The sequence below is a fragment of the Apteryx mantelli genome, chromosome 16 (assembly GCF_036417845.1).
Source record: "Apteryx mantelli isolate bAptMan1 chromosome 16, bAptMan1.hap1, whole genome shotgun sequence".
NCBI lineage: Eukaryota > Metazoa > Chordata > Aves > Apterygiformes > Apterygidae > Apteryx > Apteryx mantelli.
In genome coordinates this window covers 14,479,907-14,498,065 of record NC_089993.1, presented here as the reverse complement: position 1 = coordinate 14,498,065, position 18,159 = coordinate 14,479,907, and the positions used below count along the sequence as shown (strand labels likewise).

At 44.5% G+C, this 18,159-nt stretch overlaps 1 protein-coding gene across 1 annotated transcript in view; it reads right to left on the bottom strand.

Annotated features, from left to right (window-relative positions):
- Positions 1–18,159, bottom strand: part of FAM20C (FAM20C golgi associated secretory pathway kinase) — a 59,242-nt gene that overhangs the window by 34,582 nt on the left and 6,501 nt on the right. Inside the window, exon 3 of the mRNA XM_067306351.1 lies at positions 12,435–12,513. Within this exon, the coding sequence (XP_067162452.1) occupies positions 12,435–12,513 (79 nt within the window). The remainder of the gene's footprint in view (positions 1–12,434; positions 12,514–18,159) is intronic.

Sequence of the window (18,159 nt, the reverse complement as noted above, 5' to 3'; positions counted from 1 at the left end):
CCTGCTCCTGTTGATGGATTTGTATTCCTTGCTTGCAGTGATGTCAGGCTTTGAAATTCAGGGCTGCTGAGTCTAATTCTTTGGGGCTTTGGAGTCATTGCTGAGTGCCAGAAAATACCTTCCGTAAGTTCACAGATATTAAATGTCTGTGGTAGCACCAAAATAGTTTGAAGGCTTGTAGCTATTAAAATCTAAATGATATTGCGATAAAGAATTGGTGCAATATCATGCAATTCAATACATTGCAATTTCACCCTTTTAGTGAGTGAATTTTTAGCGGAAGGTAGAGAAGAGAGAATCCAATAACCTAGTAACAGTCCAGCTAGATAAGAGGGACCAGGGAGCTTTTTCCAAAGTGTGCTATTGCATCAGGAGTGATAGATTCACATGTGAAGGGACAAAAGCAAAACAAAAATCCTTCACAAACAAGCAAGTAAACAATCCAAAACCACTGTCTACAAAAACTGATTCATATACCTCATCCTTGTAAAGGACTGTGTTATTAAAGCCAAAAAGTGAGCCTGCAGTACTGGTGCTCATTTTGGCTTCCTTATTTTTTAACAAAGGAAATTATTGTTAAAAACATAATTCAGATGTCAGCAAGGTGAGGCAGTTTCCAACAGAAGACGTAAAATGGCAAGGTTAATATTGCTGTGTCTGAAATTGCATGGGAGGGATGCTTCATGATATACCACACTCAATAAAAAGAACAAACCACGCCAAACATTTTTGATCTTAGGCATTTCCTGCAATATAGGTACCATTTTTATCCCTGAGAAGGTCTTTCCCCTGACAAACAATGCAGTACTTAATAGGAAAAGAGTAGGGTCAACAAGGTTGGGCACAAAGCCTCGCAAAAACGCCAACTAGACACCGATCGCTGATTATGACTATTGGCTTATCAGCACCACCGATGTCTTTATCAAGACTGGCATCATCCCAAGAATTTATGAAGGCTCTGTTATTGGTGGGTAAACAGGACAACTTCTTTTCTGAGGCCACATACAGTCTACAGAATTGCTGTATTGTTGCTCCTTGAAAGGCAAATGCAGACAAAGTAAGTTAAATAAAGCTATAATCATGCTGCTGCCTGACGGATGAGATTGTTAGAGGCCACCAGGCAGAAGTGGGAGAAGATACAGGCTGGCTCAAAATGATTAGAGCAGAATAAGGTCTTCAAGAACAGCAGCCTCAGTCCAACTGAGGTCAGCAGAAGAAGAATTTGTCCCTTCCACTACAGGTCTGGGTGTAACTGGATTCAGCAGTTTAACACAGTTTGGGCTACAGAGAGCAGAGAGGAGGCAATCATACCATAGCTAAATTGGAGGGAAAAGAACATTTTTTCACCCTAAATTTGGGCTGAAACCTTTTGTAGGACCTTAAAGGAGGTATGTGGCCATCCATAAGCAGCATCAGCTTTGTGTTACAGACAGACCCTGTATCGTTCACACAGAGCTATAGCCTATATATCAGCAACAAAGTGAGGCTGAAAGGCAACACCAGATTTTTTTGACATTTCTCTTCCTCTAAACTCAGAGTAATAGATAGAAAGAGGCGTGCTCCTGCAAATCATCCGTTTGAACTGGGGCTGTCAGGAAATGAAGGCGTTGAGAGGGGCGGCTATAAAAGTTTGTTCCTTAGTCCTGCCTTCTTCATGAGCTTCTTCAGCCCAAAAGACACAGGGGTTTGGGACTGCAACAGAACAGCAGACTTGCACGTTCAAAGCAATGACAGGATCCAGGCTGGCAAGGAGTTCCTCCCTCGCTCCCTTCAGATTAGGGGGGTAATTAATAATAGTTAATTAATGATCTGTCAATCATCCTGACACGCACGCCTGTGTGAGAGAAGCTGCCCCTCGTGGGTACAAGCATTAAGGCCTTCCCTGAAGTTATGTTTCAAAGAAAGCTCTTGTGACAATTCTCTGCGAAGCCCCAAAGAGGATGTTTTAATCCTTTTATCTCACTATTCACAAACCTTGTGGCAAGCACCCGACTCTCACAGGAAACCACCTGGCAGAGGTAGTTAAAGACATTGCTGTTGTCCTCCAGGGACGTTCTGGAGGGTACAGGATGGTGCTGGGTGCTGGCTGTCACCCACGCAGCGCGCATCAAAATGGGAAGCTCTGATTAAACCCATCTCGGAAACAACCTTCTCGTCAGTGGGGGAGTGGTACAAAGTGGGGGAATGCAAATGCCAAGGGAAGGTTCCCTCAGCTGCTTCCTCCTAGCAGGAAAGAGGGACCAAAGTTTCCTGTTAAATAATAGGCAGCGAAAAGGAAAAAATTAAAAAAGAAGGAAAAAAAGGGAAACATATTCCCAAGGGTGCGGCAAAGGAGATGACAGCAGCAAACATAAAGACCCAGGAGGTTCCCACGCTGCTGCCAGCACAGCACAGCAGTTGCTCTGCGCACCCCTCCCTGGCTCGGCCACCGCCGCGTCCTCGCGTGCTCAGCACCCTGCCTCGTGGAGACCTTCGCTCTCTCTCCCCCCTCACTCATTTCAGCATAAAGCTCCACCTGGAGATGTGAACTGAGGGACACTTCATGGCCATGAATAACAAAATCTTTTCCCTGTATAAAGACTTGACTGATGAATTAAGAACAACAGTCAAACCTCTCTTTCCTTTAGTCTGCTTAAATCAAAACTGCTCAAACATACCTCGTTATCAGTCTTTGGGAAATGTTCCCGCATTAGTGTCGCTGCTGAAATGCAATGTACCATCTCCACCACCACATACCCCATGCCCAAACCGGGCAGCCCGTTGCCAGGCCCGCTGCTCCCACGATAACTCCGAGATGGACAATCGCTTGGACATTTGCACCGCGGAGCACCGCTCTTGCCCGCCCCTGCCAGATGAACAGCCACGGTCTCCTGGCTGCCGGGACATTCACGCCCATCTGCTTGGATGGCACCGTGCCTGCTCACAAGTTGTCAGACAATTTCACGGGTGCCAAAAGAGCCTGGCTTCGAGTAGGTGGCCTGGATATGCTGCAAAGCCCAGCTCTTCCGCGCGGCCTCTCCGACCGCTGTCGGAGCAGGAGCCCTGGTGGCACTCAGAGCCGCGCCGGATCGGTGCTGCCTGGCAGCGCTGCAACGCGGCAGCAGAGGCTCCGCAGGTGCTTCAGGCAAAGCATTAGCGCAGCGAGCGCTACCGAAGCACATAAAGAGCAGCTTCCGTATTAAAATATGCAGCGGGCGGCAATATAACTTCAAGGCATCCTGCTACAGTCTGCAACGCACAAACCCGACTCTCCGAAGCCAAGGCACAAAAGGAGCGGAAACAGCCTCGGTTACCCGCAAGCAGGGACAAGCAGGTCAGGCAGAGCGAAAAGGGCATGTCTGGGGCTAGGTTCCTGCTCAACTCTTGTACCTGGCTCTAGGAGGCCAGAAGATTATTTCAGAGGGCAGGGTGGCCCCACTGAACACCCCCTGGCCAGGGCGAGGGCGTCTTTGGAGCCCAGCGCCAGCGCGCAGCGCCCCGGGGACCACTGCCGGCGGCACTCCGCAGGGGACGCCAGGCGCTGCCAGGGCATCCGAAAAAGGCCTCAGTGGAGAATCAGTTATGAGCCATAACTTCAAGGCGGCTCTGGGAATAGGATTATTAGTCGGGCAATGAGGAAAGCAGGCTCTTCCCTCCTTCGACACCCTGCCTGCTTTGCCTCTGTGTCTTAGGCCCCAGGAACCAGATTTTCTGCCTAATAAAACCCTAAAGAATCAGATGCAAAAGGGGCTCGTTTGAAAATTTGGGGAAGATTATCATGTCACAGAGATTCCAAGAAGCAAAAAACACAGGGAAATAAAAACAAGCCAGGTCGAAACTCCCTTCTAGTATATCACAAGATAGAATCAAACAAAATGCAAGCAAGCTGTACTGAAAACAAAAGAAAAGGTACTAATTATTGCCAGATTATCCCTTGAATCTATAGATTAATTTAACATCTCCATTCCTTTTGATGTTTTATGCCAGCATATCAAAGCAGCTTATAATCGATATACTGACTGTGCATATCTGAAGTCCGTGTGCAATATCTCTGCTAATTGGTACAGATTTCCATGTAAAACTATGCTGTTACTCGTCCTCGGCTGGGTGACTACCCTTGCAGTAAGAATTTGGATCACTGATTAGCAACCCTTACAAAAGGGGCTTAAAGTGCTAACAGGATCATTTTGACCATGCTTCTGCTGCTGAGACCAGTATCTGCCTTAAGTGCCCTTCTGACATATTTTATTATCCATTCCACCTAATCCTACACTTCTAACTGCTCTTATTTACAATAGTTTTACTGTCCCCCTAACTGTCCAGCTCCCACACATTCACAGGCACAATTTACTTTGGCTTTCTGCTGCTTCTTCCCATGCAATTGATCTTTCAGGCTTTCTCACTCTTATTTACCCACATGCAGAACATTATGGCAGGATGGAAAATCGTAAGTTAAAAAAAAAACCAAACAAACTAATGCTATTGAAGCAGACTCTTAAAACGACAGGAAAAGTCAGAAATGGCCAGCGTGTCCTCAAGCTGTTTTATTAACATGGGTTTTTTTGTTTGTTTACAGCAGTGAGTCACCAACAGCACCAGGCCAGCGGCGTAATTTGGACACGCGCTGTGCACCCTCTCCTAAGCATCTCGGCTTTGCCCAGACCTTCCCGTCTCGACCCGCCAGGCACCGCTGTTTCAGTTACGGGTTGCTCCCAAACACCCCAATCTCCGGCTGGCATCGCGCTGTCAGCGACCGCGGGATGCCGTTGCCTGAGCCCCCAGCCGCCGGCAAAGTTGGCTGCTGATCCTCAGAAAACACAAATGTTGTTTTGCCAGGGCTGTTTAACTGCTGGTTATTTCCTGGCCCTCCTAATAGTGGCACGCGGGGAGCCCACCCGACCTAAGGAAATCTGCAGAAATTTCGAGGCCATTAGCAAGGGGGAAGTTTAAAGAGCAAGTAGAAACTGCAAAGAAATCTCAGTTGAGATAGAAATTGAAATTTCTGCAAAGATGTTCTCAGAAATCTCCCCACCTGCCTCCTCGGAAGCACTGGGGATCCCAGGAGCGATCCCAGCCTGGAGAGGGTCCACGGGGCTGAGCAGAGCGCAGCGCCGCGCTCCTCCAGGGTGAGCCCCGCGTGCCGCTGTGGGCAGAAACGCAGCACGACCCCATGGCGGCAGCCCCGTGTTGGGCCACGGCTCCGGCACAAATCATTTCACCTCCCTGAGTTTCAGTCTCTCCAGCCTACTCTAAGGATTATAAATGGTAGCGAAAAGGAGACGAATCCCTGGGAACTATTTCAGGGTAGCAGTATCTGCATATCCCACTGAAAACATTTTGGCCACATTTTTTTGCTTAGATTTACTACGGGCATCTTACTTCACTGCTACGCCAATGAGTCCGCAGCGTGCCAAGCCCTGCTACCAAGTAGTAAATTACAGGTTATGCCTCTCATGCCAGCTCTTCCCTCGACAACATTTGCTGCTTTTCTGCACTGCTGATGTAGTATCAAATGTGTTAAATAAGAAAGCTGGGAACTAAATGTGGGTCTGTGATTAAAAGGCAAATCCAGGGAACTGCATTTCTTAAAATGGAGAAGTAGCATGCTTAAAATTAGATGCTGGAGATGCTTCTTCCCTGATATCCTATGGTAACAGGTAAAAAAAGAAAATTAGCTGCTGCAGGAACAGGCTGTTAAATGAGAAACAAACACCAGCATGTCTTTGTTCCGCAGACTAATTAGCTAGAATCTGTAAACACTTATGATAGAAGAAGGCTAATAAATAGCTTCATAAAACCAAAGACATGCCGCAATGGTAAAATATGACTGCCCACTGAGGTCCCCTCTAAGGAGGCACGGGAGAGCAGGTACCAGCAGTACCTGCGGCACCTTGAGCCTGTGTTAGGCAGGAGCTAGCGTCCATATGGAGCATCGAGTTATCAGTGCCGCTCTGCCCGCAAATCCCCAACAAATGAGGTGAATAAAAACGCAAGGCTTGAATTATTCTTGGAAGAAAAAAAAAAAGACCAGTTGCAAAGGTCATGAGGCTGACATTTGCGTGAGCGTAATGAAGTCTTCTCCTGCCGGGAGCCCTGGGACACCTCCTGCGCGCTGCCAGGGGGTTTGGGCAGGATTCGCCGGCAGGAGCAGACGACGGCCTCCGTGCACTGCTGCCCTCCCGCGGGGCGCGGGGCCGGGCTGAGTCCCCCCAGCAGAACAGCGTGGGTCCATTGGAGGAAGGCTCGCCTGCTCCGGCAGTGGGGAGCGGACTGCCCGCAGCCTCGTGCTGGGTCCCAGCACCAGCATCCCCTCCTGGGGATGCGCCGCAGCAACCCCACCGCGGACAGCACAACGCGGCACATGCCGAGGCAGAGAAAAAGGGTCTGTTTTCCCCTTCCCAACTGCCAGCGAGGTGAGGCACCACCAGCGTGGGTCCCTCTAGGTCTTCATGAGAGTGAACAACCTTTGAGCAACCTGGGCTTTGCAGGCTTGGACGCTGGGGTCACTCATGAACATACTTGCAGAGTCTGAGGACAAATTACTCCCGAGCTAAACGGGACTATCCATATCTCAGCCAGCAGCAGCGGAGCTGTGGCAAGGGGAAACGCACTGCACAGCCCCCTGCAGAAGCCTGGATTTCACTGCTGTCCAGGGCTATCGGACAGCTCGAGTCCTGATCCAACGCCCATTGACATCGCTGCAAATTTTGCAGTTTGCATTAATGAGATTTGGACCAGGGGCGCTGTGGAGTGCTAAAACACAATCTGCATTGAAATACTGAAGAACTATGACCTGATGAAGAGGGTCAGTTATAAAAGAGAAAAACAATTCATGCATAATATACCAAATGTTAAAGCACCAAATACCACACAGCAACTTCTGCTGCCCTTATTTAGGACAGCATTCAGATCTCATGTACATTAAATAAAAAGCAGTATGATATATCCAGCTTACTCCAGATTTATTCCCAATGTAAAGTGAATCTGAATCTGCCTGCTAGCCTCACTCAGGTAGATATTTCAGCAGAGATTTGGTAGACAAGGATTTGAGCATGTCCTTAAAAAGCCAAAATCTCATGTATGAGGTCCACAGAATACCTATTATTCATTGTCACTTCCAGAGGCAAGGAAAACATTTCTTCTTCATGCTCTAATGAGACAGCTCTCCTCTCTATTTCAAAACAGACCTATATAAGCTGAATACTGCGATTCCTAGCTTCAACCTTTCCTACCCGTTTATTCAACCAAACGTCTCCAGCAATACACCTTGCACAGAACTAGATTTCTTCAGTGACAAGTACAGTAAAATTGCTTAAGCTGATTGACAAAACAGAGTGGTTGTGTTTGTGCTTTCGCTGGGGATTGCTCAGTAGGGTTTTATGCAACGCATTCCAGCGTGCCGAAGTGTTAATCCGGGCAGGCTTCTAGAATAGCAGCTACTGTATGCATATCTCACTTCTGTTGCTGTTCAGAAAAAACATTGCAATTTGATTTAATTGCTATGTTGACTTATAACAGTATGTTTATACTGGATGCCTGCCAGCTGAAATGCAACAGGTTCGCAAAATGTATTTCCTCAAAACAGCATGATATGCAATGTAATAAGGAAACCAATCTTCCCGTGGCCCTGATTCTGAAGTTCATTTAAACGCCTTTGAATAGGAAGTAATGCTATTGAAGTCAGAAGAATTACTCTAGTCTAATTGATATGATAATCAGGCCTGGAGGCTGCATTTCGCAGGTACAACAGTCACACTGCAACTTCAGAAATGGAACATAACTGGAGGAAATGAAAGCGATTAACAGCTGTTTGTATTATGGGGGTTGTTTGTCCTATTTAATATCACTATCATAAGATGCATTATTTGTAGAGCAATTCGAAAAGGAAATCAAAGAGAAATTTAAAGAGTGTTGCTAATCCTTTGTCCCTATAAGTATGGCATTTAAAAGCCAGTAAGAAGCAGCACTTTGCCAATCAAAACAAAAATATTATCTTCCCCATGACCTTGGTTGCTAGACTTCAGCCCAGCTTTCTGTGTCTATGTCTTTGAACCAAAAGATATGCTATAGGAACTTCACAGAAGCTAAAAGGTGAATATGCTTGTTTTATTTCTATAGAGCACTAGCTTTGTGCTACACAGGGACTACCACCTTCTTCTGTAGTTGTCCCTGGAATGGGTTGGGTCTTTGAGGGCTGCAAGGAAACATGAGATTTGCCTCTGGTGGCAAAAGTGCACACTGGTAGTTAACACTCTGGTTAAACGGGTCTCTACCATGAAGAATTTCTATAAAGACAAAGTCCAAGAGACAAAGCTTCTTTGGTTAAACTGTTAAATTGCAATAAATAATTAACTTTAAAAATACAAGAGACCAATGGGTAGCATTATTTCTACAGCAGTGAGTTGCATGAGGGATAGCAGGGGCAAAAGCTGCAGACTGGGGCAGCAGTGTTTGATCAGTCTGAGAACAGGATGTCACGAGACAATCGCTTGCGATTCAAGGACACTGGATTTCATGACCCCAAAAGTCTCTTCTGGCCTGACATCACCCTGACACCAATGGGTTCTCCTTTATCGCAGTGTAACTGCAAGCTTCAGCTGCTGAAAGAAACAGCCATGTGGCTCTTATCAGTTGTGTATTGCAACTTGTAAAAACAGAAAGAGAAAAGAAAAAAGATGCTAAAAATATCAGGCAAAATCATAAGTCTGGAACAGAACCGGCTTTTATCTCAGTTTAAGTCAAAAGGGAGTTCATTGGATACAGTAGCATCTTTTTGAATTAAACAAATAAACCTCAAAGATTTTATAATGAATACCCTTTCCATACATTTCTACAAAGCAGCCTATAAAACTGGGAATGAGAGAGATCATTCTTAAACACATACTGTAGGACACTGTTCACAACCCATACAGCAAGATATCATTTTCTATTCGAGTCTATTTGGCTTTTGTATAAGGAACTGTAAAAACCTCTGTGAAAATCCTGGCACGAGGGTAGGCAATAGGAGGCCTGACACTGACTCTGCTGAATCTCACCCTTCAAGAATAAAGCCTCAGAAGGAAAAAAAGTGTGTTGGTTTTGTTGCTGAGCCAGCTATTTAACTCCACCAGCTAGCAGAAACAAAGGAAGGACAAAATTATAAAGCATAAAGCACAAAGCACATGTTCATTTTGGACAAATAACCAAAACCCTTGAAATTTATGACTCTACACCATCTCTACCTGCTAAGTCATACAGAAAGCCAGGGCTGGAGTTACCAGCGATCACGTAAATAAATTTTATTATGCTCTACAATACTAATACAGTTAGACACACTAATAATGGGAGAAGGGGAGGTTGCTATTTTTTTCATGTCCCATATGGTAATAATTTTGTATGATTGAACTGTTATGAGCTAAATAAAACTACACATTAACTGTAAGATACATTGCAAATACATTAAAACTTCCCTGGAGTTTTAGCAAATACTTGCGTTTTCTATGATGCATTTGGAATTAGCAATGGAATCTACCCTGGGCCATAGAATTTATAAATAGATTTGGCTTCCCCTGCAATACTTTATGGGCAATTATTTCAGAAATGAAGATGCAGAGCCACAAATAAATAAAATAATTGCAGCTGATCGGGCTTTATTTACCACTTTCACATTTCCCTGACTGCTAAGCTTCCCTTCTCTGATTTGCTCCACTACCCTGACTCAATGACCAGATGAAGAGTTGTCAGTTAATGTCAAGCACAGAGCACAAAAGGTGCCAAAGGCAGATTCTGGTTTCCCCATCTCCGAATACTGCCTGGTCTGAAGGAGCCTTTCTGGAGCCAGCTTTCTTTCTGGATTAATTCAGCATGAAATTGGGAGCTGGTGAAACCACAGAGCCAGCTAGGTGAGTTCTGCAGGGTTTCAACCAACTTGCCAGAGAGTCTATTTGGCTGAGATTCTCCTAGAGAAATCTCTGCTGAAGTTCAGGAGACCTCCCATTTCCCTGCGGACACCCATTTGGGTTAGGGAAGCGTTCCCATGGTCCCCCCTACCTGCAGCAGTCCTGCTTGAACAGGTATTAATTCAGTTTGGAAGACACAACGTATATCTATGGATAGCACAAGCAGCTTCCCACATCGTTCACATGCAATCAAAAGGTTGGTTGTAGAAAGAACTATCAACTCAGGAGAGAGAAAAGCATAACTCCTGCTGCTGGGAAAAGGCATCTCACCTCTGTACAGTCCTTTGTACAGCTCTAGAACTGAAGGTCTTGCTTGTTTTAGGCTCTTCTTTTATGACGTGCATTTCTAGCCATGGAGCTGATAATCCGCTAACAACACGTAGAAACACATAGGACGCATCGTGTGGGGATCTCCTGACTATGGAAACGAGTGCTTCCTTCCACCTGCTGACCTCACAAGCGGCAGCAGGATGGTGTTTCAGGTTAAATTCTTTGGAAGAAATGTCCTTTACACTGGTGCTTCTGATGACCAAGCTACATTTAGGAGATGTCTGGCCCTGATTTGTGAGCTTCCCATAGCCTCCTGCCCTGGGAAGGGTTAGGCAGCTTTGTAAAGTCTGAACCAGAAGGATACCCTGCAGAAAAGAGGGAACACCAGAAACAGCCCAGAAGATGCCTAGGAACTGGACAGGGTCCTACAGGAAGAAGTCTTGTGGCTCTAATAGCCTGAATTTTTTCAGTTCTAGGCTGCTTATTTCCATATCAAGATATCATGCTGCAAACCGGTCTAAAAACTTCATCCACAACAGTCCATAAGCTGGTGAAAGAGGCCAGTGGGACCAGATGCCAAAGATGCTAGGAAGATTTACACTACCAGAGCAGCTGGCTCCCTTTTCACTGTTATCAGAATGAAGACAAATGCTTGAAAACACCCTTATTTAAAATCACTAATGTGTTCAGCAACGATCAGCACAAATGCAGCAGTGTTGCTGCTGTAAGGTGTGGTGCCTGGGAACACAGCTGCAGAATGCTGTAGCGCTTCTTTTTCCAGATGTGTGTTTAATGCAAAGATCAGTGAGAAAATAGGATGTTGCTGCCCTTGGAATCAAGCAGAAGGAATGATTAAGACATCATCATTTTCTGCTGTTGTTCTGGTGGAGGGTAGTAATTGCTTCTGTATAGGAAAGTGGCTATACATCTATTGTCATCCATCATCTTGCCAAGGCTGCACGTAGTACAGTAGAAACAGCAAACTTCTGATTTGACCTCATTAGTATTCCCAGAATTACAATGTCATAACAATGATAAAGATAGAAAATATCTGCATCTCAGTAAATGGAAAAGAAACAAATCATACACTATGTAAAAAACCAACAAGGCAATCACTATTCTACCTAATATTTAAAGGCAGCTAGAACTGCCAGGTTCTTTGCTCCCCATGTGGGACAGGATGCAGTCAGGAATTGTGCTCAGATGCATCAAACTTGCATCTGTATTTGTCTGAGGTCAGTCTACAGTAAAACCTGTAGTAAAATACAGAGTTTATGTCAGTCCCCAGCCAGCAGCTTACCCCCTGAGCCATGCTATAGCTATAACACAGTGCCAAAGCATATTCCAAACCAGTCATTCTCAGTTACTTTAGTCTTTTATGGACCATCCTAGAGGAAATTAACTGAACTTCCCTACAGTGGAAACAAAAGAAGAAAATGAATTTATTATTCCAGTGGTACCCTTGACACAGATACTGAGTAGCTTCATTAAACATTTTGCAGCCCCAAGCGACTTTGTTAAACCCTCTACAACAAGCACAGAGTCATTTTCCTTATTACAACACAAACACACAGGTCAGGATTCAGAACTCATTTACATCTGCTTTATACCTAAATAACTTCACTGATCTCGGTGGATTCTTGCCAGATTGATACAGGTGCAAATCAAGGCTGTATCATCCTAGTCCTTCCCTTTCACTCTAGTTTCACGATCTTGCAGTACCACTCTCAAATATACTCATTTTCATAGCTTCAGCCTAGTCATGGCCAAATGACTAATACAACCCTTTAATACAAACAATAATAAATCAACGGATTAAATTATAATTTATCAGACAAATACTATTTAGGTCTTCCCAAAGCTATGCTGTACCATCTCTTGTGTCTGGTCATACTCCAAAAGAGAACTGACATTATATAACACTCAGGACAGTGGAATAAGTTTACATAAAAAAAGAAATGCTGAAAACAATCTATATTTATGATGGAAGATTTCACAGACAGAGAGAATAACAATTCTGAGAAGACTATAATGTATCTGGTGCCTTCTTTGTACCTACTCCAAAGACCAGTCTAGCAGGGCAACATTTCTGCACACTCCTGAAGCTCTACATTAGTGGCAAGCCACTAGAACTAGGTGCCCTAACCTTGAGAGATACCAGCAGCAAACTTTTAATGGCTTTCAAAATGGCAACAGGCTATCCATCACAACCTCACGTTAGAAGACATCCAAACATTTCTTACTTACTTCATGGGTTTAAACAGTGCTTGTCCGTAATTCTGGAATGTCATGATCAGCTTCAGTTGGGTGCCTCCTGACTTCATTGCTGTGGGAAAAAAAATGAAGCCACTTTAACATACTACATATGGATCTACTTACATTCAGCTTTCTGGGAATGAAATAACGTATCTTTTGCTTTGTATTAGTTTCATCATTGTGGTGTCTGAGCACCAAGCTGGGTAATCCTAACTGGATGACAAATTATTCAGTGGGGGCAGAGCATAGGGCAGGGCTCTGAGCTGCTACCCATGGCTAGAACGGGATTGTACTCCTAGTCTTTGCCTTTTTCAACTGACCTTTCAATTGCCTTTTTCATTGCCCCCCATTATGGGCTCCATAAACATCCCAAGTGCACAACATGAACAGGAATAGATCATCAGGGCCTTGTTTTCTTTGTCTTCAGTCCCTTTTGGACTTCTTATTAACGAGGGACATACACTGGAAAAGGAGATGGGGTGCCTTAGAAGACAACTGAGGCTGGGATGTACAATCTGGTGCACAGCAAACACCTGCTTAATTAAAAGTATGATCAGATACTCTAGCAATTCCTGATCTCTGCGGTGATTTTAACAATTGCTGCTGAGCAGTAGATGTAAATTCATCTCCTCTGTTCACAACGGATATGTACTGAAGGCCACCCATTAACTTCAGGGGATCCCAAATAGGTTCTTACATTGGGGCAGAACCATGCAGAGAGGATAGTTTCCTTTACTGGGAGTACAGGAGATGACAAGTAGAGGCAGCAGCGATGGTAGTCCATGCTGTGCACTGAGGGTGAGCTTTGTTCAAACATTAAATTAAAATAAATTAAATCTCACTTCCCAAACAACAGCAAATAGGAATTTAAGACCGACATTTATTCATAGCAATCCATACAGTTTGGACAATATCATGTTAACAGTCAGATTATAGTGTTTTTAAAGACAGAGTGATTTTTTTTTTATACAAGTTTCTAAAACGCGTTTTACTTGATGATAAGGTTATTTAAGAAAGGTAAATATATATGTTACCAAACCAGCTGCTTTTTCATCAACTTAATCAAAACCACTCAGAATAAATAAAAAGACCTGACTCTTTAATTCATGTCAGTGTTTGGAGTGGCTGACCATAGCATTCGTATCAGCGTGGGTGAGTCAGTCCTTTAGAAATGCTTCCTGCAAATGATCAGATAATCAATGCCCTGCTTTACTGTTCTGACAAAACCTGTGCAGAACTACATGAGTGTCAAGTTACCTTGCTCTGTAAATTTGGGTTTAGAGCTACCCTTGTTCTACCTATCTAGCTTGCACATTTTCTGTCTCTAACCAATGCCAGTACCTGCACATCCTTTTAATTACTCCTCTCTGTGCCTTATTACTGATAGGTCACCAGCTCTCTTTCAGCACTTGTAATCTATGTTTTTGCAACAAAATGTTATGCAAATCTAGTCAGTTTAATTACACTTCCTCTAGATTAAAATCCCTCCTGCCTCGCTGTTTTGCTGACCCCTGCCTTCTCTTGCATTACCGGTTTATCCCAAAGGAAGAAATAAATAATTAGAAATTAAAGGGTGTTAAATAACTTGCACTGAACAGGTAAAGCAGAAGCACATGGTTTTCATCTATTAAATTCTGTCTCTTGTGCAGATTTGGTCAGTTGATCGGCAGCTGTGGGAAGAAGGAATAGCTGCCTTTCATCCCGGAGCCTCGAGGCAATGAGGAGCAGTTAGCCTCCAGCTGAAAAAAGCATCTCAAGACCTTTTGACACATGCCCTTCACTTGGGCCTGCAGGAACCACGTCCATGCCCTGCGCCAGCCCTCCACCACCTTTCCCTGCCAGGCTAGGGCCAAAAGCACAGAATTTGCCAGGCTCTTTAAGGCATAACCTGTATTTATACCCTTGCTAATGTGGGATATCTCCATTCGGGTCAGTACTATCAGTCTCAGCAACGAAGGGCAGAACTGCATCCTTTCCAACAGACATAGCTCTCCTTAGCACCACTGACCTCAGCATAGCTGCTCGCAAGCTGCTTACACCAACTAAAGATCTAACCTTTCTGCTCTAAAATGTACATAATTTATGCTTTTTCATTCAGTTCCCAGAAGCTCAGGGCTTAGAGCTTTGTTCCCACTCCTCCCTGAAACATATAAGTCCAAAGTACAGCAGACCTGCTGTAGGCCCATCAGAGAGAAGAGGACTAGACCCCGTTTAGAGGTATGGCTGGGCAACCAAGGCTTTGGGAAACCACAAGAAAGCAAAGCAGGAGAGAAGAGGAAGCTCCACCATGCCTTCTTCCAAGCACAAAGTTTGGGACGCACTAAGCTGACTAGTTCCTCAGCAAATTGAAGCCACTCAACAGACAATGATTTTGTCAGCAGCCCCGCTCAACAATGAGTGTGTCATCACCAGGAAGGGGAATGTATGCAGGGGATTAACAATTCAGAATAATTCTTTTACAAGACACAAAGGCCTGGTTTTCTGTCAGAAAAACTTGAGCTGAAGGAAGACAAAAGCACCTCCCCTGGTCTTTTTAGATCCATCTTATTGTATTGCCTTAATTGGTTGCAATAGTAGCCTCGGCCGAACACAAGTTTTGCTGGCATTTTGCGCCCGTGCTGCTGCGCAAACTTTGGGCCTCCCCGAAACAGAGCGTGGCATTTGTGGGAACGGCTTCACGTCGTGCCTTGCTGCAGGCAGCTCGGGGCAGCCCCGCACGCCACGGGACAACAGCGTGCAGGAGCTCAGCACTGGCTTCCCACAATGCCCCCTGGACTCGCCATACACCACTCATGCCCATGCACGCAGATACCACCAAGTTAACCACTCGCCCTGTGCCAGAGAGGATTCAAGGACGTCCTCTGGCTCCAGACTAGTCACAGCCTAAGGTCATAATCCCTGCGGAGAGGGAAATACTCGGTTCTCAGCACAGACTGTCCTACTGCACTCAACCTGACCGCTCCTGCTCCTCTAAAACGAGCACGTTTGGGAGTGAGGCTGAGGGAAGCCTACCACCTGTCCAGGTGTGCCCAGGTTAGGGGTGTGACAGGAGCAAATACAGGTGACAACCCTGGAGAAGAGCAGGTCCCATGACCATGTGAAGATGATTCACTCAGACTGCTAGGTCAGATAATTTTCCTTGTCCCTCAGCATTACATCTGCATGCTGGCTTCCTTTTCATTTTCTAACTCTTCTCCTTAAGGATCTCCACTTTCTGCTACACCTCAGTTAAACATTTCTCTCTGGCCATTACAGCCAAATGGTAAGAGCCCAGCGATGCTCCAGGAGCCTTGTTTGCATCTGGAGATGCCCTTGCACCTTCACCTACTGCCCATATGAGAGTTTCTGAAGATTTATAACCAGATTAGAACATACAGTTTTCAGAGAAGCTGGGGAACACTAAGCCATTGCAACCTGTCACGCCTGTGATCAGCAGGCTGAGACATTTTTGAGAAGGTCTTACAACCTAAGGCTGTTCTGACTCCAGAAGGAACCTCTAGTCATACTCTGAATTCACCTTTTTTTTAAAGGTTTCTGAATGTACAGCAACATCACAGGTCATAAACAGCTCTGGAAAAAACTATACAAACCTGCTGGCACCCCAGCAGGTACCTCAAATCAGCTCTCATACAGCTCTTGGACACACTGGCACAGTGTTAAAAACAAATTCCAATACAACCATTACTTTTTATCTCAGGCAACTCAAACTCTCTCTTTTTCCCCAAAATAGAAAGGAAGGAAATGAGGCATTAACCTTTTCTGTTAACCGAGTGCAAGAGCTTTAGGGTGTGATCAAAAAATCTTCCTAATTTTAGGCATCTTTGCCAAAAATTCCCTGAGATTTACATTTGCTTGAGTGTTTGTGGAATTAGGGCCTTGTCAAAAGACCAGTGAATTCAGTGAGATGCCTCTTGTTTTCTCTGGTGGACTTTGGATCAAGGCTCTAAAAATCCCCCCTCCCGTTGCATCTATGAGCCTCCTGTCATGGCCACATGTCCTGCCTCCTCATCTTGTCCTCTCCTACTCCTTCCTGAAACTACATCAGTGCAAGACCTGACCCACAGACTCCACGCAATATAAAAGCCAGGTACTACCCATCACCTCTCAGGCATCTTTTTATAATAGTATTCAATAGGGTTTGACCCAAAAGGATTGGGAAATTGCATGGATCTGGCTTTCCATCTCCTCTGTTTTGCCCCCATCCTGCTGGCCTAGCCTGTCTGCTCTTCCAGTGAAGAGTGAGGGTCACAGTGGCACCTTTGAACTGTTTTTGGTCAGAGGCCAACGCACATTTTAAAATGTATTTATGCAACGCTAATGCCTGAGAGGTGGGAGCCAGTCAAAGGCTGGGATGCAGTAACATCTGAAATAGATGAAGTTCAGATCCATCTTGGATTCCTGTTTACAGATCAAGCTTAAACCTAACATAAACATGTTGATCGGCTTTAACAAGTAATACTCTGCCCCAGGCCAGAGACACGGCCCCACACAAGCTGGGAAGAACATATTTCAAAACAAATTCAAGCCCTCATTGTCTCTTAACTTCTTCTTGCTCAGCCAATTCTGCTAACTTATTTTTAAAGACCTTTCTTGGTTTAGTCAAGATAGCGAAAGACTTTTTTTTACTAGGAGGGGAAAAGATGTGCAAAATCATTCAAAGGCTTTGTTATACATTTTAGATCCCTCCTTTCATCTGGAATTGTACATTTAATCAACCTGTTGACTCTTGATAGATTCACTGTTTCTTATACAGTAAATCAATGGTGCTACATTTCATCATGCTTTTCACATATTCTCAACAGCATTTTTTCCCTTCCTTTGGATGAGATTTTATAATTTCCTTTAGCACCAGAATTTAGCATCTTGCCTTTTTCTTTCTTTTCTTACTTTTTTTTTCTTCTTGATTTAAGTAGAGTCCACCCTAGTTAATTGCAGCATTTATTCGCTGCATGAGTAATCTTGTGCGCTGCCTTTCTAATTATCGCCTGCACAAACTGAAGGCATTGCAGGTTTCAGAAACGAACTGAGTCAGGTAATGTTTCCAAACCTTTCCAACTGGGGAATTAAAAGAATCAAAAAAATATAACCCCACCACACACAGAAATCGCAAAAACCTATCCTGCTCACACAAAATCCCACAGCACAGCTTCTCTGGACAGCAATACAAGCAAGATCAGGACCACACCTTCTAAGCTGATGCCTCCACAATGCACCATGCCGTATCTGTTGTTAAACTGCTGAAAGTGCTGCCACGATTATGCACAGGCATTTTGGAAATATGCAAGAAAATAGCTAACTATGGTTATTTTTGCATGCCATAAACAGTTATGAAAGCAAAGGAAGCGTGCAATTGCCCGTGCATATGTTTCTTCTGAAAATTGGGTTTCAGTGCTCAGTGGAAAGCAATCCTCCCTAGGCTCCTATTTATGTCAGGAGGAAATTTTCACTGAATTAAATCAAATTAAGAGCTACCCTGTTATGCTGAACTAAATGAATAGGAAATATATATATTGATGCAGGGCGCAGAATACATCCTCTGCTTAAAAGCTCTCCTTAACCCTGTCCTTTTCAAGGCCAGCTCTAGGTGTCACTGTGGGAGCTGAATGTGATGCTCCTTCCCATCCGTGGATTTGTTCCACTTAAACTTTAACATCAAGAAAATGTCACCTTGGTGCTCCCTGCTCTTGGGAATTGCTTCTGTCACCATTTTCATTTT